Genomic DNA, 23,068 nt, shown 5'->3' on the forward strand with positions numbered 1-23,068 from the left:
AGCCCAGATTTTCCTCTTTCCCACTCCTTCGAGTGCCAAGTAGGTTGCCCGTCTCAGTTGCAGATGTCTTCTTTGCACCAGGCTTTGTGCCTGGTGCTCCAAACATAGTTGCGTATCTGACCTAGTAGTCTTTGTCCTCCCAAAAGTGATCTACCAATGAGGATGACTAAGAACAAAAACAAATAATGACAGTATGAGGACAGACATGCAATAAAAGACTGCTGCATTTGCCAACTATAGCAACAGAACAGAGAAGCCCATGTTGGAGGAGATGAGCACATGGAGGGCTTTGTTGGATGAATAGGAGTTCGCCAAGTGAACAAGGGCTGGGGGAGGATGAATGTGGCTAACATGTGATGTCAGCCATTGTAGCTATATTCATTGAGTGCTTACTAAATGCTAAGTGTTCTGCTAAGCACATTTGCCTATACATTATCTCATTTTGTTTCCCCAGTAATTCTTTGGGGTAGATATTAATACCCCCATTTTATAGATAAGGGCACTGAGGCTATGTGTGGTACCAGCCAGGACTGACACAAGACCTGAGAGATTTTTTTTTTTTTTTTTTTTTTTTTTTTTGAGACAGAGTCTTGCTTTGTCGCCCAGGCTGGAATGCAATGGCGTGATCTCAGCTCACTGCAACCTCTGCCTCCTGGGTTCAAGCGATTCTCATGCCTCAGCCTCCTGAGTAACTGGGATTACAGGCACGTACCACCACACCTGGCTAATGTTTGTATTTTTTAGTAGAGATCGGGGGTTTCACCATGTGGGCCAGGCTGGTCCCGAATTCCTGACCTCAGATGATCCACCCGCCTCAGCTTCCCAAAGTGTTGGGATTACAGGTGTGAGCCACTGCACCTGGCTCGACCTGAGAGACTTCTGAGTTGTTTGAATCACTTCACTCTGCACCTTCTATCCCGGCCCCTCCCCTGCCGAGCTCAGGATTTGGCACACAGGGGAAGTTAAATAAGGCAGGTTCCCATTGCTTCCCTTCCTATCCTGCACATTTTTCAGGTAATACACTGCCTTCACCTCACCAGGAGCTGAATGGTGGTACTTCAGGCACATCAGCCTTGAAGATCAGTCATCACAACCCCTCATTTTGCAGGTGGGGAAACTGAGGCCCTGAGAGGGGAAGACCAGCACACAAGAGCAGGTGGGAGCAGGATCCAGGGTTTTCTAACTCATCTCCTCCCGGGCCTGCTGTGGAGGAAGCCCCATCACCAGGGAAGAAATCAATCTGCACACACTCAATTAAAATGATAAATCAGGCATCAGAGTGAGGCTGCCCCAGAGATGCAGGGGAAGTTTTTGTCTGATTGGCTGGAACATGGTAGGCGCCCAGGGACCTTATTTCCTGGGGCTGGGCCGCCAGTCCAACCTCTCCACCTCTTCAACCCCACCCCTCTCATATCAATAGCCATAGCTCCGTGCCTCGATTTCTCCAGCTGTTGGGGCCTGTCCAGTTGGCAGGGCACAGGGCTAGTCTGTAGCCCTTGTGATTCTAACAGAGGAGAGGGCAGAGGACAAGCTCTTTCAGCCCTGAGTAGAGACACACCAGTGTGGAACAGTCTGAGTTCCCCTATCCGGTTGCAGATCCCTGGGCCAGGCACCCGAGGAAGATGCCAATTAACAATGGAAATGCCTTCCAGGTTTTGAGGGCCTACTGTGTGCAGGTACTGTGTCAGGTGCTGGGAGTACAGCAGTGAGCAAAGCAGACAACATCCCTGACTTCGCAGCTGACAGCCTAGAGTGAGGATACACAGCATAAAGAATGCATGCAGATTAATATATCATGTCACAGCCTGGTGCGGTAGCTCACACCTGTAATCCCAGCACTTTGGGAGGCTGAGGCAGGTGGATCACCTGAGGTCAGGAGTTCGAGACCAGCCTGGCCAACATGGTGAAACCCCGTCTCTACTAAAAATACAAAAAAAATTAGCTGGGTGACACATACCTGTAATGCCAGCTACTTGGGAGTCTGAGGCAGGAGAATCGTTTGAACCTGGGAGGCAGAGGTTGCAGTGAGCCGAGATCACGCCACTGCACTCCAGGCTGGGTGACAGAGAAAGACTCTCTCTCATATATATATATAGTCAGTCAGGTAATGCCAAGTGCCAGGGAGGAAAATAAAGCAAGCTCAGAGGACAGCAATAGGAGGTCTGCACTTTTAGATGTTTGAACACACACCTGTAAGAAAGAAGGGAGGAAATGATGAGAACATCTGGGAATGGTGAGGTCATATTCCAGGCAGAGGGAACAGCCAGTGAGAATGCCCTGAGGCTGGACAGTGCCTGGTGTATTTGAGAAACAGCAAGGAGGCCAGGGTGGCTGGAATGGAGTGAGTGATAAGGGGGAGGTAGGCAATGTCAGAGGAGGACAGGGCCCCACAATGTGTGATTTCGTTGTAGGTCATGGCAAGGACTTTGGCTTTTACTCCAAGTGAGTGGAAGCCAGGAAGGATTTTGAGCAGAGGAAAGATGTGATCTGACTCGCATTGAGCAGGATCCCTCTGGCTGCGGTATGGGAAATGGATTACAGAGGCCAGTCATGAGTCTACTGCAATGGTCCAGGCAGGAGAGATAACATGGCGTGGACTGGGTGGTGTGAGTGCAGTGGGGAGCAGTGGTCAGATGTGGATGTGTTTGAAGGTGGAGATGACTGGATTTACTGACAGATTGGAGGTGGGATATGAGGTAGGAAGTCAAGGACGAGACCAAGATTTGGGGGTCCAAGGAAGAGCATCCGGAAGGGTAGGAGCTGCCAGGAATTGCGATGTGAAGACTTCAGGAGGGGCAGGTTTGGGGCAGGGGAGAGCAGGGCTGAGTTCAAGGTGCCTGTTAAACCTCTCCAGGGAAGGGTCATGAACCTGGCTCCCAGGGGAGAAGATGGGGCCAAAGATGGCAGATTTTGGAATCATCAGAGTAGACACGGTATTTATCTCAATTGATCGTCTTAGCAACCCCACAAGCAACTGTTGCTATAGCTGGCAAACGCAGCAGTCTTTTATTGCACGTCTGCTTATGCCCATTTTCAACATGAGAAAACTGGGGCCCAGAGATGTTGAGTTGCCTATGCACAGTCACAGAGCTGGAAAGTCAGAAAGTCAGGACTTGAAGTGAGGGCTGTCTGCCTCCCAGCCCTGGGGTCCCACCCAGACCCTCTGCAGCTGTTCTCACTCACTCCTCCCCTAAACACTGTGTGAGAGGGAAGGGCTGGGTCATGGATGATCACCCCTCCTTTTGAGATGGGGCCACTAAGGCCTGAGGAGGCTTAAGGGACTTTCCCGCAGTTGAGGAGAAGTCAAGTGTGCAGGCTTTCTGCAGGTGTGCCAAATGAACCCAGCAAAAGACTCACTTCATCAGCCCCAAGACACAGAGCAGGCTAAAGGATCTGAGAAGTCCTGCGGCCTGGACCTTGGGTTATCTCTGGTTAGCCCAGAGTTTCCCGTGGAGCCTTGCTGTCAGGGGAGCACGCAGAGCTTTGGCAAACAAGAAGCTGTGGTTTGGAGTAAAGCCTCAGTGCCCTCCTTTATGAAAGGGGGCCCACCTGGCAGTCAGCAGTTGTTTGTTGAAGGAAGTAACAAATGAAACAAACAGATGAATGAAAATAACAAATAAGCAAACGAAGGAATGGACAAATGCAGGGATGAGCACAAAGTGTGAATGAATTAAAAAAAAAAGAATCCATTTGTGACCTAATGAATTCATTCATTCATTCAACAAATATCGCTCGAGCACCTGCTGTGTGCAGGTGCTGGGGATATAGCAGTAAATAAAACAAAATCCCTGACCTTGTGGCTATTACATTCTAGCGAGGGGGAGACAGACAGAAACCAAGATAAATGGGTAGAATGTGAAGTATATCTGAGGAAGAAAATGGAGTGGGGAAGGAGAGAGGGGAAAGTACGTGGGGGTGCACATTTTTAAATAGGATGATGGTAAATGAAGGAATGTCTGAATGCCTGAATACGGGAGTGGGCTGAAGATGGAGAATACATAAAGGTATCAATTAAAAAAAAGCATAAGGGGCCCAGGGGCGCTGGCTCACACCTGTAATCCCCGCACTTTGGGAGGCTGAGGTGGGTGGATCACCTGAGGTCAGGAGTTCGAGACCAGCCTGGCCAACATGGCAAAACCCCATCTCTACTAAAAATACAAAAATTAGCCCAGCAAGGTGGTGCATGCCTGTAGTCCCAGCTACTCAGGAGGCTGAGGCAGGAGAATCGCTTGAACCCAGGAGGCAGAGATTGCATTGAGCCTAGATTGTGCCACTGTATTCCAGCCTGGGCGACAGAGCAATACTCTGCCTGGAAAAAAAAAAAAAAAAAAAAGTGGGGCCGGGCATGGTGGCTCACACCTGTCATCTCGGCACTTTGGGAGGCCAAGACGGGTGGATTGCTTGAGCCGAAGAGTTCCAGACTTAGCCTGGGCAACATAGGGAGACCCCCATCTCTAAATAAATAAATAAAATAAAATAACATAATGGATGACTGCAGGCACGAATGAATGACCTAAGGAAAGAATCAATGAATGAATCATTGAATGAAGGAATATATGAATATGTGAACTAGGGCATGGATAAGTGAATGAACTAATGCAAGAATTGTTGAATGACTAAATGAAATAGTGCTTGAATTAATGAACTAAGGCATGAACAGATTGATGAATGAATCATCGAATGAGTGAGCAAACTATAATGAAGGAGAGGACTGCATGGGGCCTCTGTGCATGGCCTTGGTCTCTGTCTATGCCTGCCCCACCTTATCTGACTCTGGTCTGAAGAACCCCCAGGCCCCCTTTGCCCTCCCCCGCACCATCCAGGGCCTGTGATAACCCCCACTTCAGTGTCTGTCTTGGCCCTGGAGAGGTTGAGGGTGGGGGAGCCCTCCACACCTTGCTGATTTCCTACCTCAGGCTATCTTGGCACCCACACCCTGTTTGGTGTCTCTCCCGCCCCTATCCCCAATCTACTGACCACGCGCCCCTGCCCACCTCTCGCCCCAGTGCTATGCGCTGAACCTTTAGCCCCGGCCCCCCTCACCCTGGCTGCCTCCTGTCCTGACCCTCCAGCCTGTGCTGAACCTCATGCCTGGGCCTTGACCTCCTTCCTCTCCGTGCATGTGTTGACCCTCTCCCCAAGTCTGGGTGGACCCCCTGGAGGCCTGTGCTGACCCCCCAACCTCCCGCCCACCCTTGCCTGGCTGTGGCCCGCCCTTCCAGCCGCGCAGACCAACGCCCTCCCCATTTCGAGTACAGGCACCATGCGGCCCGTGCGGCGCAACTTCTACGACCCGTCGTCGGCGCCGGGCAAGGGCATCGTGTGGGAGTGGGAGAACGACGGCGGCGCATGGACGGCCTACGATATGGACATCTGCATCACCATCCAGAACGCCTACGAGAAGCAGCACCCGTGGCTCGACCTCTCATCGCTAGGCTTCTGCTACCTCATCTACTTCAACAGCATGTCGCAGATGAACCGCCAGACGCGCCGGCGCCGCCGCCTGCGCCGCCGCCTGGACCTCGCCTACCCGCTCACCGTGGGCTCCATCCCTAAGTCGCAGTCGTGGCCCGTGGGCGCCAGCTCGGGCCAGCCCTGCTCCTGCCAGCAGTGCCTGCTGGTCAACAGCACGCGCGCCGCCTCCAACGCCATCCTGGCCTCGCAGCGCCGCAAGGCGCCCCCCGCGCCCCCGCTGCCGCCGCCGCCGCCACCTGGAGGGCCTCCAGGCGCGCTTGCCGTGCGCCCCAGCGCCACCTTCACAGGCGCCGCGCTCTGGGCAGCGCCCGCCGCCGGCCCCGCCGAGCCTGCGCCGCCTCCCGGGGCGCCCCTACGGAGCCCGGGCGCCCCCGGCGGAGCGCGCACCCCGGGGCAGAACAACCTCAACCGGCCCGGGCCCCAGCGCACCACCAGCGTGAGCGCGCGCGCCTCCATCCCACCGGGGTAAGACGGGGCCCAGGGGGAGGGGGCCTCTGTGTCGTCCGCAGGCAAGGACGAAGCCCGGGGGTGGTTGGCCACTAGGGCAGGAGCAAAGATTACAATAATAATAATGACGATAAGTAATATCCAGCATGCACTAAATGTTCATTTTGTACCAAGCATCAACTAAGCACCTTTACATGTTCCCACGCGTCTATCTCCATGCATACGGACCCTATGAGGTAGGTACCATCATCACCTCCAGTTCACAGATGAAGAACTAACTCCCCCAAGATCAGACAGTTCACAAGTGATGGGGCCATAATAGCAACATCAGCAATGGTGCGTGTTCCATGTTTATTATTTGCTAAACCCGTTATATGTATCACCTCGTTTATTCTGCCAAACAGTTCTACCATGTGCATATTATAGATGGGGAAACCGAGGCTAGGAGAGCTATGGTGCCTTCTCATTTATTCCACCAAACAGTTCTACCATGTGCATATTGCAGATGGGGAAGCCAAGGCTGGGAAAGCTATGGTGCCTTCTCAGGGTCACCGGGGAAGGGTAGACATTGGAGTCCAGACCTGCCCAATTCCAAAGTCTGTGCTGTGTTGTCTTAGGATTTTTAGAGGGCTTCAGAGTCCATCTGTCTTTGTCCCAGTCCATGCCCACCTCACATGGTGGCTCGAGCAAGCATCAGCTGCTTGTCCAAAGTATTTCCCCATAGGCTGCACCTGAAATACCACAATTACTCTGGGTTAATACTATGGTTTGCACACTGGGCTCCAGGGACTCCTGGGGTGACCTGGAATCGTGGGGGGTGGGGTAATAGAAAGCCAGGCAAACGAGAGTCTGTCTCTCTGCTCTTGTTTTAACCAGAGCGGCCCTTTTTGGAAACACTTTTATGAACTGGCTTTCTCAGCATGATTTTATTAAGGATGAGCACCCAGCTTGTATCAAGTTTGCAAATTCTTGGGTTAAGGTGTCCCAGGCCCCAGGATAGGGACCCAGTGAGCTGCTGTTGGGTGCCTACCCTGGACCCCAGATTCAGTCATCTGAGCAAAGAACCAAGCCCTGAGGGGTGGCAATGAGAGGAAAGATCAAAGACCTTGAACTTGGGACAGACCAGAAGAGAAAAGACCAGGGGGGTTTGGACTGTGGTCCCCAAGAGGAAGAGAGGGCACCCAAAACCAACTGTGCTTCAATCACTATGGCATGGCCGGGGGAATTGATAATGATGGTCCGAGATCACCAAAGCTCAGATCTGGATGTGACCTTTGGGGTCACTGCATCCAGGTCACCCCTTTTATTATGGGCAAACAAGGCCTGGGAAAAGGAAAGGTCAGGACCCTGAACTAGGTGGCCCTATTCACCTTTTGTCCCTTTGGGAGTCTGACTTCCTGGGTTCAAATCCCCTCTTGGCCACTTCTCTTTTTTTTTTTTTTTTTTGAGATACAGTTTCACTCTGTTGCCCAGGCTGGAGTGCAGTGGCACAATCTCCACTCACTGCAACTTCTGCCTCCAGGGTTCAAGTGATTCTTCTGCCTCAGTCTTCTGAGTAACTGGGACTACAGGTGCATGCCACCATTCCCGGCTACTGTGTGTGTGTGTGTGTGTGTGTGTGTGTGTGTGTGTGTGTGTGTGTGTGTGTGTGTGTGTTAGTGGAGATGGGATTTCACCATGTTTCCCAGACTTGTCTTGAACTCCTGACCTCTTGTGATCTGCCAGCCTTGGCCTCCCAAAGTGCTGGGATTACAGGCATGAGCCACCATGCCCGGCCCCCTTCTTGACCACTTCTGAGCTGGGAGACCTGGGACGAGTCCCTCTCCTTCCTTGAGCCTCAGTTTCATCATCTGTCAAATGGGAGCAGATCTTCCCACCATGTGAAAACGCTGTGTACCTGAACACAGCATCTACACTGGCAGTAGTTCAGCCATGGCCGTTAGGACTACTTTTGCTCTCCAGGAGGAGGGTTGGCATGGAGGGTGGGGAAGCTGTAATTTTCCAGGGATGCATCACAGCCACTACCACCTGCCTGCCTCACCCTTCCCTTCCCCTTTACCTCCTGGTCATTCCTCTCGGAGGAGAGGGTCATGAGGACAAACAGAGGTGTGTCCCATGTGACCTCAGCCTAGGGCAGGTCCCGTGCCAACAGAGAGCAGACTTGAGGGGGTCAAAGAAGACCCCTTGGGGAAGCCTTGTCCAAAGCTGCAGGATAGAGTCACCGAGATCTCAGGGATATCTCAGGGGGCTGAAGTATCAGTTATGGCCCCTTATAGACAGCAGCTGGGCTCTGGCTGCCTTACAAAAAGAGGGGCTGGAGGTCCCAGAATGACAAGAAGAGTGGGTCTTAGAATGACAGGCTAGGGGGAGTGTGGGAGGGGACAGAACCAGAAAAATTCCAGGGACCTCTGCAGTAAGAATTTGAGAACCTTCTCTCTGGGTAAATTTATTGTAACCCACAAGAAGACTGGAAATCAGAAGGTTAAAAAAAAAAAAGAAATCAGAAGGTTGTAGCCAGAATTTTCTTGGAACGGAATGGAATGGAATGGAATGGAATGGAATGGAATGGAATGGAATGGAATGGAATGGAATGGAATGGAATGGAAAACAGAATAGAACTAGAATAGATTGGCATGTGTAATACATAGTAAAAACAAGAATTGTTACATGTAGCCTGGGAACAGTGCCTCATGCCTGTAATCCCAGCACTTTGGGAGACCAAGGTGGGCAGATCACTTGAGTCCAGGAGTTCAAGACTAGCCTGGGAAACATAGCAAGACACCATCTCTACAACAATAACAAAAAATTAGCCAGGCAGGGTGGTGTGCTTGTAGTCCCAGTTACTCAGAAGGCTGAGGCAAGAGGATCACTTGAGCCCAGTAGGTCAAGGCTGCAGTGACCTATGATCACACCACTGCACTGCAGCCTGAGAGACAGAGCAAGACGCTGTCTCAAAAAAAAAAATTGCTCCATGAATGTTTTGCATCATTTCTGCATATGTTTAATAGGTTGCGAGGTGAAATGAATTTCTTAGTCACTGATGAAATATTTGAGGCGGGCGTAGTGCCTCACTTTGGGAGGCCAAAGTAGGTGGATCACTTGAGGCCAGGAGTTCGAGACCAGCATGGCCAACATGGTGAAACCCCATCTCTGCTAAAAATACAAAAATTAGCTGAGCATGGTGGTGCACACCTGTAATCCCAGCTACTGGGAGGATTGCATGAACCCGGGAGGTGGAGGTTGCAGTGAGCCGAGATCACGCCACTGCACTCCAGCCTGGGTGACAGAGTGAGACTCTGTCTCCAAAAAAATAAAAAAGAGAGAGAGATTTGAAAGCTACTGTTCTAGAGGAGGCTGAAAATTACTCAGCTTTCATGGCCCAGTGTTAATTCTCCAAATATGTGCTGTGGGTGTGTATTCACAGAGCTGAACAAGACAAACAAGGCCTGTGTCCTCCCAGGGCACACAGACAGATGGGGAGACAGACCTACAGCAAGCAAAGAGTAAATGAAGACGATCTCTGGAGTGAGACAGAAGTGCTGGGGAGGTAGTGGGACAGGGTGATGTGGGAGTTCAGGGAAAATCCCTCTGAGGAGGTGGCCAGATGTGGAGAACAGCTGATCCATGCAGAGGGAACAGCATGAACAACTTCAAGGGGGCTCGAAGGGTGTGGTGTGTTCAGGGAAGGGCTAGAGGTGTGGGGAGGGCTGGAGTGAGGCGCCAGCAAGAAGGGGAAGGGCACCCCAGGCAGGGCATTGCAGATGCAAAGGGGCAGAGGTAGGAATGAATCCAGAAGGTTCTGGAGACCACCGGGGGATAGAGGCTCCCTTCTGGAACAGTGGGGGCTGAGATTTTTTACCCCAAATGGGGGTACAAGGCCAGGTTGGGTGGCCTCAGGGAAGCCTGGGCTTGGTGCTGCCATCAGTGGGGAGCTATAGAGTGTGCTTGAGCTCTAGAGGGCTGTAGTGAAAAGGAAGTTTTCTCTGGGGGGGTGCGGATCATTAAATATGTCCTCCTCTGACCTACCAGAGCTCTGTTGTCTCCAGCCACATGCCGCTCCCCCACAGCCGACATCATTTCTCCTGCCCCTCCCCTTGGGGACTGTTTCTGACCCTCCCTGAGCCCAGACATTGGCCTGGAAAACAGAAGATGTGGGGTGGGGGAAACTTCTCAAGAACTCCCTCATCCCTCCCCACCCACGCAGATTCTGCCCAGCCTCACTCCAGCCCCTCTAACTGATCCTCCCCAGCCAGACAAGCCCGGCTCAAAGTCCCCAACCCTCCATCTCCAAGAAACCCCCCGGGAAAATCCCTCTGGCTCTCAAGACCCGTGGAGCCTGTTGCTGGGGAAGGGGAGTAGGAGGAAGGAAGATAGGGGTGGCAGACCCTGGCTTTTTCTGCCTAAAGCTTTCCATTGCTGAGACAGCTGAGGCCCAAGTGCAGCCTATGAGGGGAAAGGGATGGAGGTGGGGGGTCTTTGAGGAGCCAGGCAGACAGGTCTACCCACTGTCACCCTCATCCCCAAACCACCTCCCAGCCCTCCCCACCCTGGTCTCTTTGTTTCTGTGTCTTTGTTTTTTGTTTTTAGAGACAGAGCCTCGCTCTTATTGCCCAGGCTGGAGTACAGTGGCGCAATCACAGCTCCCGGCAGCCTGAAACTTCTGGGCTCAAGAAATCCTCCTGATTCAGCCTCCCAAGTAGGTGGGACTACAGGCACGCACCACCACACCCAGCTAATTTTTTAAAATTTTTTGTAGGGACAGGATCTCACTGTGTTGCCCAGGCTGGTCTCAAACTCCTGGCCTCAAGCATCCGCCCGCCTCGGCCTCCAAAAGTGCTGGGAATTATAGGCGTGAGCCACAGCGCCTGGCCTGTCTCTATGACTTTAAGTCTGTATTAGTTTGCTGGGGCAGTGGTAACAAAGTAACAGCTTAAACCACAGAAATGTATTCTCTCTTTCACATTCTTGAGACTAGAAGTCCGAGATCACGGTGTCACAGGTTAGGTTCCTTCTGAGGCCTCTCTCCTGGGCTCGTAGATTGCATCTTCTACCTGTGTCCTCATATGGTCTTCCCTCTGTACCTGTCTGTGTCTTAATCTTCTCTTCTTAGAAGGACATCAGTCCTATTGGATTAGGGCCCATCCCAGTGACCTCATTTTAACTTAATTACCTCTTTAAAGACCCCGTCTCTAAATACAGTCACATTCTGAGGTCCTGAGGCTTAAGGTTTCAACACATGACTTCTGTGGGGCACAGTTCAGCCCATAACAATGTGTCTGTGTGTCTCTCCCTTTATAATTTACCAATACTTTTTTTTTTTTTGAGACCGTCTTGCTCTGTTACCCAGGCTGGAGTGCAGTGGTGCAATCTTGGCTCACTGCAACCTCCACCTCCCAGGTTCAAGTGATTCTCCTGCCTCAGCCTCCCGAGTAGTGGAGATTACAGACACCTGCCACCACGCCCGGCTATTTTTTGTATTTTTAGTAGAGACGGAGTTTTGGCATGTTGGCCAGGCTGGTCTCAAACTCCTGACCTCAAGTGATCCACCCACCTCGGCCTCCCGAAATTCTGGGATTACAGGCATGAGCCACTGCGCCCGGCCAATTTGCCAATAATTTTAATGGCAAAAACCACCATTTCTTTTGCACCAAACAATATCTCTGTGTGTCTTGGTCTTTTTCAGTCTTTCCGTATCTCTTTGTAGCTCTGTGTCTCTCTCTCTCTCTTTCTCTGTCTTCTGCCTTTTCCTCTTAGTCACTCTCTTCCCTTCCCTGGCTTCCTTCTGTCCACCCTCCTTCTCTCCCCTCCCGGACCCAAACAGATCCAGAGCCCTTTACAGGTTGGGTGACCTTGGACCCACTTGAGGCTTGGCCTCTCTAGCCTCAGTCTCCCCATCTGTCAGACAGAGCTAAAACCACCACCTCTCACATGGGCAGACTCAGCAAGGATCAGCTTGCAAGGGAGGTGTGAACTCTGCAGAGATCTTCAATGTCATTCTCACCTCCATCCTCATCTCAGCCCTGGATGGGTAACAGCGAAGGAGGCCCAGAGAGGGGGATTGGCTCATCTAGGGTCACCCAGCCAGTGGGGGCAGAGTATCCACCTGGCCAGGGTTTTTTCCACTTGCCCCTGTAACAGACAGGGCGGGGAGCCAGCTGGCAGCCTGGGCCTGGGGGACCTGCGGGGGTGGGGAAGATCCGCCCTGTCCCCTGAGGGGTCAGTGTCCAGTGCGTTGGAACACAGCTGTGGAGCAAAGGAACCACACTCAGAGTTTCCACCCCACATGGTGGGTGGGAGGACAGTGATAGCTGCAGGCCTGTTTCCATTTATCGAGCGCTCCCTATGTCCCAGGCTCTCAATTTCATGGCTTTTTTGTGTGTGTGAGACAGGGTCTCACTCCGTCACCCAGGCTGGAGTGCAGTGGCACAATTATAGCTCACTGCAACCTCAACCTCCTGGGCTCAAGCAATCCTCCTGCCTCAGCCTCCTAAGTAGCTGAGACTAAAGGTGTGCACCACCATGCCCGGCCAATTTTTTATTTTTGTAGAGATGGGCGTCTCACTATGTTGCCCAGGCTGGTCTCAAATTCCTGGGCTCAAGGGATCCTCTCGCCTTGGCCTCCCAAAGCACTGGGATTACTGGCATGAACCACTGTGTCTGGCCATTTACAGGTGTGTCTCTCTTAATTCTCACAGATACTCAATGTGGCAGGTTCTATAATCCCCATTTTTCAAATGAGGAAACTGAGGCTCCAGAAGACTAAGACATTTGCACAAGGTAACACAATTAGGACTCAGATTCAAAAACCCAAGTTGACCAGCATATTGGGGATGCCCCATCTCCAGCCAGCCTGTACTGTTTTGGATCATGGTCCCAGAAGCCCCACCCTGATTCCTGTGTGACCCTGCCTGAGCTCATCTCCCTCTCTGGTCTTCAGTTTTTGCATCTGTGAAATGGGACTGGCAACACAGGCCCACATAGTCCATCATGAAGCCAGATGTCAAAGCACTTGGATTTCTCAGGCCCGTACCCTTTTTTTTTTTAGATGGAGTCTCACTCTGTTGTCCAGGCTGGAGTGCAGTGGCGAGATCTCCACTCACTGCAACCTCCGCCTCCCAGGCTCAAGCAATACTTGTACCTCAGCCTCCTGAGTATCTGGGACTACAGGCGCACGCCACCAACCCGGCTAATTTTTTATATTTTTTGTAGAGGTGGGGTTTCACCATGTTTGCCAGGTTGATCTCCAACTCCTGACCTCAAGCAATCCACCCACCTTAGCCTCCCAAAGTGCTGGGATTACAGGCGTGAGCCACAGTGCCCAGCCAGGCCTGCACCCATTTTAAATCCACCCTGGTCCCTCCCATCTCTATCAGATTTGTACAACATTGCCAAGCTGATAATTCCTAAAGAGACGTCATTTAAGTTTCCGTACCCTTGGTTCTTAGTTGAACCTGAGAACTTTTTCCTGTTTACTGGCCATGGGTGGTTCCTTCTTTTGCCAATTACTTGTGTATTTCTTTGGCTTATCCTTCTCTGGAGCTGTTTATTGCTTCCTTATTAATTTGCAAGTGTTCTTCCTGCATTAAGGGCATTAACCCTTTGTCTCCCATCTTTTCTGTAGTTTGCTGTTTCTTTTTCCTGTCTTTATAGCATATGTTCATCTGTTTTTTAATTAATTAATTCATATTCATTGAATAACTTCTGTGTGGCAGGCACTGTTTGGGGCCCTGGGGACACAGCAGTGAACTAAACAGACAGTCCTTGCTCTCTTGGAGCTCACATTCTAGTGGGAGACAAACACGAAACAGAATAAATTAATTGTAGAATATGGTAGAAAGTAGTAACTGCTACAGAGGAAAAATATAGGAGAGAAAGGATGTAGGGAGTGATGAGAAGGAAAGGGCTCATAGAGAAGGTAATACCTTCTTGAGCAAAGGTGGAAGGAGGTTAAAAAGCAAGGTATGGTCCAGGTACTGTGGCTCACACCTGTAATCCCAGCACTTTGGGAGGCTAAGGTGGGAGGATCACTCGAGCCCAGGAATTTGAGACCAGCCTGGACAACATAGTGAGACTCCACCTTTACAAAATTTTTTTAAATTAGCTGGGTGCAGTGGCGTGTGCCTGTAGTCCCAGCTACACAGGAGGCTGAGGTGGGAGGAACCCCTGAGCCCAGGTTGCAGTGAGCCAAGATCGAGCCACTGCACTCCAGCCTGGGTGGCAGAGCAAAACCCTGTATCAAGAAAAAAAAAAAAAAAAAAGCAAAAGAACTGGGGGAAGGCATTCCAACATTCCAGACAGCAGAACAGCATGTGCAAAGGCCCTGAGGCAGAGTGGGTCTGGGGTGCCTGAGAAGGCCAGTGTGGTTGGAGAGGCTCAGGGCAATCGGTGGGAAAGAAGTAAGAGAGGAAAAGGCGCCAGGTCACACAGGGCCTGGAAGGTTGCGGTTAGGACTTTGGCTTTTGCTCTGCATGAGAAGGGAACCAGCAGGGCTGTGTGTTGGGAGAGACGGGTGTGACTGTTTTAACAGGTTCACTCTGAATGTTGAGCATAGACCGCAGTGGGACTGAAGCAGGAGGCCAAGGGCAAAGGGACTTTGTTGTGGTGGGTGTGTTTTAGGGTTTTCCTTCCTTTTTTTTTTCTTTTTTCTTTAAATTTCTTGCAGTGATTTTATGCTTTTATTTTAAAAAATCCACATTTTCTTTCTCCAGATCTTCCATAAGTATTACATTTCAGGGGTTTGAAAATGTTAAAGTACTGACAGGTACACTGTGAAGTCAAGGACCCCACCAGGCCCCTGGCTGCCCACCCTCCCCCACTTTCCTGCCCCGCTAGCCACTGGTGTGCAGTGACTGTCACCCCGCCTCACTGCTGCTGCAAGGTCAAACCAAACACTCCCCCCACCCTGCCCCCCACCTGAAGCACTTCCTGCCCTGCTCCCTGGGAGACCAAACCACACACACTCCTGTCTGCACGTGGCTGCCCTGGGCCGTGGGAACAGCCGGTCCTGCCCTCCCCTCCCCTACCTGACCGGTCCTCCCTGCCCCCATCCATCTCCTCCCGTTCCTTCCCCCGCAGAGAGCTGGGCAGGCTGGAGGACCAGGAGGGTTGAAAAGAGTGAACCCCACAGCCCCCATACCTCTAGATAAATCTGAACCTCCAATACCACTCACCCCTCAAAATGTCTCCCGAGGGAATTTTTACATCCTTTAATCTCTAGAACATGGAAGTAAGGGGTCTAGAAGACAGAAGTCAGGGGTCCCATTTCACAGAGGGGACACTGAAGCCCAGAGAAGCTCAGAGGTTTGTCTAGGCAGACGGAGGTGCTGGGGTAAGGAAAGGGGAAGTGAGGACCCCAGACAGCAGCTGAGGAGGAGTCCATGGGCATCTGGTCCCCCGGGCTTGCAGTGATGTCCTTCAAGTCTCTGCAGTGGGGGTGGCGGCGGGGACTTGGCCCCAGGCTGTGGCCCCCAGGACTGTGGGGGGAGGAGGGGGAGAAGGCAGCTATGAGGCAGAGACAGCCCTGAAAGTGGGAAAGGTGACAGGCTCACACCCCTAGAAAGGAGAAAGGGAGAGTGTGGGGGTCCCTAAAGCACTGTTCAACTTCCTTCTCCCCATAAAGTGACATCCTCACTTCTGCCCCCTCCTCACCCACTTGGCCCCAAATGACTGAGTCCTGAGCCTCCTGGGGCTCTTTGGGGGCTGCTGGGTAAGTGTGAGGTATCCTGAAGGGGGCCAAGGCCAATGGGGGACCTGGAAACTAGCATCAGAGAAAGTAACAAGTCTAGGCCTGCTGGGGGTGTGAGGGGAGAGATAAGGAGACCAGACTTTGGAGGAGGGAGGGGACTTGACTGCCCTAAAGGGAGGGTCAGTTGTCAGTGTTTCGGGATCCTGGACCCCTCTAGGGGACAGAGAGAGGTGGCCAAAGCAGGCCAATGGATCCAGTTAGACAGCCCTGATCTACCCTGCCCAGGCCTGAGCCAGCTCCAGGATCCAGGTCAAAGACTTCAGCCCACCTGTAGAGCACAGAGGGCTCTCAAGGTTGGCTCAACTCCAGATGGCTCCACAGACCAACCTGGCAGGGTCAGCCCTGGCCCCTGACTCGGAAACTCCAGGACCCAGTGCCAGCTGCACCACCAACCAGCTGGGTGACCTTAGTGAAGTCATTTCCCTTCTCTGGGCTTCAGTCCCATCATCTGCAAAATAAATGACAAATAGAGTTCATCTCATGTGCCATCTCTGCTCCAGGGCAGTGACTTCCTGGAGCACTGTGTTGAGGAGGATTCTGAAGTTGCATCTTGGCTTAGCGGTAAGGCATGCCGAAATTGATTAGTAATGCCTGCTGTGGGTGCTAGGAGGACAGTAGTGGTATGCACTCATATATTTGACATTCCTGCTCTAACTTTGTCTGGCAGAAGAGGCAGGGGTGGACCAGATCACACAGGGCCTGGTCATGCTTAAAGAGGGATAGCATTAGGAGATATATCTAATGTAAATGATGAGTTAATGGGTGCAGCACACCAGCATGGCACATGTATACATATTTAACAAACTTGCACGTTGTGCTCATGTACCCTAGAACTTAAAGTATAATTTTAAAAAAAGACTATAATGTCAGGTCGTGATTAGTGCTATGAAAAAAAAATTCAGTAAGGTAAGGACAAAGATGGGCTCTTTAAAAATAAAGTGGTTGGGGCCAGGCACAGTGGCTTATGCCTGTAAACCCAGCACTTTGGGAGGTCGAGGAGAGAGGACTACTTGAGCCCAGGTGGTCAAGTCCAGACCAGCCTGGGCAACATAGCGAGGCCCTGTCTCCTCAAAAGTTTTGTTGTTGTTGTTGTTGTTTAAGCTGGGTGTGGTGGTGTGTGCCAGTAGTCCCAGCTACTCAAGAGGCTGGGGTGGGAAGATCGCTTGAGCCCAGGAGTTCAAGACTGCAGTAAGCAATGGTTAAGCCACTGCACTCTAGCCAGGACAACAGAGCAAGATCTTGTCTATAAATAAATAACTAAATAAAGTGGTCGGGAAGGTGTCTCAGATAAGCTGACATTTGAGCAGGGACCTGTGCTAAGTGAGGGAGTGTGCCATGAGGATATCTGGGAAGAGCACCTTGGGAAAGGGTCAGCAAGTGCAAAGGCCCTGGGGTGGGAGTGTGCCTGGCATGCTTGAGAAAGAGCAGAGAGACCAGGGTGGCTGGAGTGGAGTGGGAGAGGGGTGAACACATAGGAAATGAGGTTCAGAGGGTAGATGGGGGCCAGATCAGGAGGCCAGGTGTTAACTGTGAGCAAAGTGGGAGCTGCAGGAGGAGTGAGAGCAGAGGACAGATGGGATCTGATTTGGGACTGGGAAAGGCAGAGAGGCTTGCATGGCAGTGGGGCCCATGCCTGCCTTCTGGTCAGAGTAGATTTCAGGGAGGGCCTGAGGGACTCCTCAGGTCCTGTGCCAGCCTGGGCCCCCAAGAAGGCAGAGCTAGGGGTGAAGGCTGGCTCCCCTTCCGGGAGGCCCACAGGCAGCGGTCGCTTGTCCAGGCAGGAGGATGTTCTCACTGACTCGGAGGAAACAGCGTGTCCCACATCAAAAGGGGGCCGGGTGGCTCCCACGCTCAGGGTTCGTGGGAACTCTGCTACCCTGGGTTCTCGCAGGAGGCCTGCAGATAGAGAGAAGCTGGAGACTACCTCGGGACTGTCCCCCAGGCTCACTGATGGGTAAATAAATAACAGTCCTACAGTGACACCCCACTCACAGTGCTCTTCCCAGGAGCAAGACTGACTTTTGTAATCTAGGGCTATGTGGTATTTAAGGGGCTCCAGAAATTTTAGGGCAGCTGAGATCTAAATCCTTCCTTTCCTGGAGTACCCTCTGTCTAACTCCTAGACCAAACACTCAGCAAGAGCAGGGTTACCCACTGGGCCAGACTTTGGGCATTATATAGACCTGGGGTAGCAAACTGGCTATACTGATTGATAGAGGCTGCTTGGAGAGCTGTACTGAGGACTCTGCTAAGCTTGAGAGAGTGCTGTGATGGATTAGTGATGTCTGCCACAGGTAGGAGACCAACCAGTGGTGGTATGCATGCTAAATATTTTTCTTTCCACCCATTTTATAGGTAGTCCTGGAGAAAAAAAAGAGATACTTTCTTCTTGTGAGACAGAAAGGAAGAAAGAGGGGTGAGGGAGACCTAGACTTAACCAGGGTGTCTGCACTAGAGGTGCTTGAAGAATAGGCAGGAAAGAGGAAAAGCTTGAGGGAAATACCTCTATGCATTCCTATAAAAGTATAGAGAGGGAGGAAGTTAGAGTGGTGACAGCTGCCCCCCTCAGGAAGGCCCTGGAGGATTATGACAGACCCTGAGAAGGGTCAAATGAATACTCAGTGCCCCTCTTCCTGGGGCCCCCCCGCAGGGTGCCCGACAAGAAAATCAAGACACCTCCACTCTCATCCCTGCGCCAAATGACGAGCTTTACATGTTTTAACACATTTGACCTTCACAGGACTCTATCCCCATTACAGATGGGGAAACTGAGGCACAGTTCTTCCCACTTCCACTGACCAGGTCCTGGGGGACCCAGGGTACCCGCCATCCCATCCTGCCTCCCTCGGGAGCTGTGTTCATTGACTTCAGTCACACCAGCGCCTCCTCAAGGGGCTCAATCCAGATGTCTGCTCCAGACCTCTCCACAGCCCTCAGAGGGGTCTGGGATGGGAGTCCTGGCCACGTGATACTATCCTGTATAGCCGAGCAGCCACCAAGTGGGTGTGTGTGCTGCACCTGTGTGCATGTGTGATTGTGCCTCTGCATGTGTGCAGGTGTGGGCCTCCCAGGCTGAGTGTCTGTGTGTCAGTGTCAGGAGGTGTGGGTCAGAGCACGTGCGCATGTGTCCTCGTGTGCAGTGAGTCAGCGTGTCCTCCTGCGCCCCCATGCATGATGTGAATCAGTACGCATGAGTACTTCCCCACAGGCGGTGCGGAATCGCGTGTCCGCGTGTGGATGGCAGGCCGTTCTGCAGGCTGCAGCGCGCCGGGTGCTTGTAGGGCTGCGCGCATGCTCCTCTGGGTTTGCTGCCCACTTTACCCAGCTCTGTGCAGCTGGGGAGAGGGGCGGCAGTGGCAGGTGCAGTGCTGGTCTACATGAGCCACCGACTCTTGTCCAGTGGAGTATCCTCCCAGGGGAGAGCTGTGTGTGCTTCTGTGTGTATGTGTGTGTCCCTGTGTGTGCACAAGTCTCTGTATGTAGGTGTGGGGAAGCATTCCCTGGAATATGTGAGTGTGTGTGTATCTTAATCCATGTATGTTTGTGGGGGGTGTGCCCTGAAGTGTGCCTGCGTGTATCCATGTATATGTGCAGGGTGTGCATTCCCTAGTGTGTGCGGTGTGTTCCCCAAGTAGACGGATGGGGAGGGAGGCTCCCTGGTATGTGTGTGTCTGTGTGTGTGTGTATCTGTGATGTACTCCCTGGGTTGTGTGTGTTTGTGTGTCTGTGTACTTAAACATGTGTGTGTAATGTGTCCCGGGGAGTATGATAAGTCTGTGTGGTCTTCTCCATGCATGTGTGTATATTTGGATCTGTGGATCTGTGTGGATGGTGTGTACCCCGGGTGTGTATGTCTGTGTGTCTGCACCCACTGCAGCAGTATCCAAGCCTGCCAAGGGCACCATTTGCTTGAAGATGCTTTCTGGTGCCAACTGTGCCTGCCAAGGACAGGTGACCAGACAGCATTAGACAGGCTGTGACCTGAACAGGCACGGCCAGAGCCAAGGGGGCTGCTGCAGCTCCTTTTTCAGCTGTCACTGCTCCCAGCCCTTCCTGCCCCCTCTCCTGGCACATGCCCCAAGGCCTTCAGGCTGACCCCTGGATTTCAGAACACCCCTCTTCATCAGAATGTATCCAGCCTGGGTTCCATGCCCATCAACAGCAAGACACCAGTTCCCCTGCATAAACAGGTGCTGAAGTCAGGAGGACTCAGGCAGACACACTGTACACACCACCGCAAGCTCTCCTTCAGTCCTCCCAACGACTATAAGTGAGGTGTTAATATGCCTGTTTTACAGATAAGGTAACTGAGGATCAAGAAGTTAAGTGACTTGTTCAAGGTTGTCACTGCAGCAGTTTTGTGGTTTCCTCTCTAAGATGGAGAGAAGTTACACCAGGACTTAGTGCCTGAGAAGCAGAGAGGTGAAATTACTCGGCCAGGATTGCACAGCTGACAGTGATGATACCGATGGCTGTGCTTTTAGTATCTGTTAGGTACCAGGAACTGTGCTTGGCCCTTGACACATATAATTTCACGGAATCCTCACAGCAGATTAAAAAAAAAAAAGGTACCATATTATCCCCATTTTACAGACCACTCCTTACAAGAGATGAGATGATGTGCTGTGTGTCGCCCAGCTCATTAGTGGTTGAACTGAGATATGAAAGCAGCTCTGGCTGACTCCAAAAGCCAAAGCTCTTTTGAGGGCCAGAGGAAGAGGAGAGTCAGGATACCTTTTCCTAGGGGCTCCTCATTTGAAGAGAGGATAGTACCTTGTCACAGAAACTGACATCAGTAAATATTCCAAAGATAAAAAAAATTCATCACCAAATGCTTTTGAAAACCTGGACTTACCATTGTTAATGATATGTCCTTATGCAGGACTTGTCAGAGCCTTTAATATGCTCAGGTATGCTGTGAATTTCAGAGAGGGAGACAGTGACGTGTTCCTAACTTACTTGATTCCTGAATCCTTCTTTCCTGGAATGTTTTATGGAAATTAATAATGCTACATCTAACAAGCTTTGAGAGATGCTAAAATAGCTACACCACTAGTAGTTGGGTTTCAGGCACAGCGGCCAACGAAAGGAGCCCTCAGAGCCAAAGCGCCCTCTCGAGGGAGGAGCCGGCTGCAGGGTAAGGAGGGGTCTGCACTAAAGGCTAAGGGTGCATCCCATTGGAACCTGGGCCGAGGTCCTGGCCACCCCCGCCCCATAATAGGATGTCAGAGTAGAAAGAGAGTTTCCTGGAGGTAACTGCAGTTGGCAGAGAGAGGTACAAAGAGGCCAGGGTGTGTGGTCCAGGAGCCAGAGACAGAAGGCAAGCCAGGTCCCCTGACGTCGCGTCGGGGGCTGGAGTCCAGCTGCGGCCTCTTCTCTTCTCCCCTCAGGGTCCCCGCACTCCCGGTGAAGAACTTGAATGGTACTGGGCCGGTCCATCCGGCCCTGGCAGGTGAGGTCTGGCCCAGGGCGGGAAAGAAGGGCGGGGCCCACTAGGAGGCAGTTCCGCCTGTCACCCGGTGACCCCGCCCCCGAGATGGGCTGGTGAGCGTGGCCCGGAGGAAACGCCCCCTTCCACTGGGCCCAGGACACGGGGTGGGCGTGGCCCGCAGAAGGCCCTTCGGGGGCCTTCAAGGGGCTGAGTGGGTGGGGCCCAAGAGCGCAACCCTCCCACCCACCCGAGGGCCCCGGGATTCCCAGGGCCAGTGGTCGGGGGTCTGGGCGGGGATGGCGCCCCGCCCTGTGACTGCGCCCCCTAACCCCCAGGGATGACCGGGATACTGCTGTGCGCGGCCGGGCTGCCCGTGTGCCTGACGCGGGCCCCCAAGCCCATCCTGCACCCGCCGCCCGTGAGCAAGAGCGACGTGAAGCCCGTGCCTGGCGTGCCCGGGGTGTGCCGCAAGACCAAGAAGAAGCACCTTAAAAAGAGTACGCCCTCCGCGCCCTGCCTCACACGAGATGAACCCCACTAAGCCTTGACCACAACTCTGTGACCCCTGGTCTCCAACTTATTCTACCTCACCTCCATTGCCTGATCTCAACTCCCCTTGCCCTGGCCCCATCTTTCACCAGCTCCTGTTACAGCTAACCTCCAGCAACCCCTGACCTCTGACCCTGGCCAACCCTTGCCAGCCTGACTCCTGCCCTCTGACCCCTGACCCAGTTCTGAGCCAAGCCTTCAGGGACAGACTCTGGGTACCCTCAAACCCACCCCGCTGTGTCCCTGCAGGTAAGAATCCCGAGGATGTGGTTCGAAGATACATGCAGAAGGTGAAAAACCCACCTGATGAGGTGAGAAGGGGATGGGGGGGCTGGGGGAGGGCCCTGGCATGGAGGGGGCAGGAACCCTCACCCCTCCTCCTGGGTTCTGGGTGATACAGAGCTCTTCTGGTTTGTTCCTTTCTTCACTTTATGAGGTTTTTTGATGACTAGAAATACTTACGTTTAATAGACTCACATTTATCCATCTTTTGATGATTGAGTTTTTGTGTCATTTTCACCCATATTTTCCACTAAATGTTTTTAAGTTTTGCTTTTGATAGTTAAGCCCTTAATTCACCTGGGGGGTGGTGAGGGAGCCAACTTCCTCTGTGATATATCAGAATTCAATATATGGGAAGGGGCTGGGTGCAGTGGCTCATGCCTGTAGTTCCAGCTACGTAGGAGGCTGAGGCAGGAGGATCTCTTGAGCCCAGGAGTTTGACTCTGCAGTGAGCTATGATTGCACTGCTGCACTTCAGCCTGGGCAACAGAGCCTGTCTCTTAATAAAAATAAATAAATAAAATAACGAAGAAGAAGGAAAGAAAGTAAAACAATGTATGGGGCAGAGGGTGTGTCCTGTCTCCCTTTGCCAAATGGGTACCGGAGAGAGTGTGGTCTGCTGCCTATGGTGACCCGCCAAGGGGCAGTGCTGACCCAGTAGGTGCCCTGCCCTCCCCAGTCCTCAGTCTCCCCTGCTGCCCACCTGCAGGACTGCACCATCTGCATGGAGCGGCTGGTCACAGCGTCAGGCTACGAGGGCGTGCTTCGGCACAAGGGCGTGCGGCCTGAGCTCGTGGGCCGCCTGGGCCGCTGCGGCCACATGTACCACCTGCTGTGCCTCGTGGCCATGTACTCCAATGGCAACAAGGTGGGTTGGGCGGGACAATGGCTGAGGAGTGGGCAGGGAACGGAGTGGGGTTTGGGGGGGCCCTGGGAACTCACTGCCAGCCTCCCCTGCCCAGGATGGCAGCCTGCAGTGCCCCACCTGCAAGGCCATCTACGGGGAGAAGACGGGTACCCAGCCTCCTGGGAAGATGGAGTTCCACCTCATCCCCCACTCGCTGCCCGGCTTCCCTGATACCCAGACCATCCGCATCGTCTATGACATCCCCACAGGCATCCAGGTGGGCTCCCCTTCC

General features: G+C 52.6%; 1 protein-coding gene across 1 annotated transcript in view; it reads left to right on the top strand.

Moving 5' to 3' along the window:
• The window catches only part of DTX1 (deltex E3 ubiquitin ligase 1), a 41,363-nt gene that overhangs the window by 15,429 nt on the left and 2,866 nt on the right, over positions 1-23,068 (top strand). Inside the window, exons 3-8 of the mRNA XM_031000822.3 lie at positions 5,259-5,940; positions 21,058-21,119; positions 21,434-21,595; positions 21,897-21,958; positions 22,639-22,797; positions 22,892-23,053. Of these exons, the coding sequence (XP_030856682.1) occupies positions 5,259-5,940; positions 21,058-21,119; positions 21,434-21,595; positions 21,897-21,958; positions 22,639-22,797; positions 22,892-23,053 (1,289 nt within the window). The remainder of the gene's footprint in view (positions 1-5,258; positions 5,941-21,057; positions 21,120-21,433; positions 21,596-21,896; positions 21,959-22,638; positions 22,798-22,891; positions 23,054-23,068) is intronic.

The sequence above is a fragment of the Gorilla gorilla genome, chromosome 10 (assembly GCF_029281585.2).
Source record: "Gorilla gorilla gorilla isolate KB3781 chromosome 10, NHGRI_mGorGor1-v2.1_pri, whole genome shotgun sequence".
NCBI lineage: Eukaryota > Metazoa > Chordata > Mammalia > Primates > Hominidae > Gorilla > Gorilla gorilla.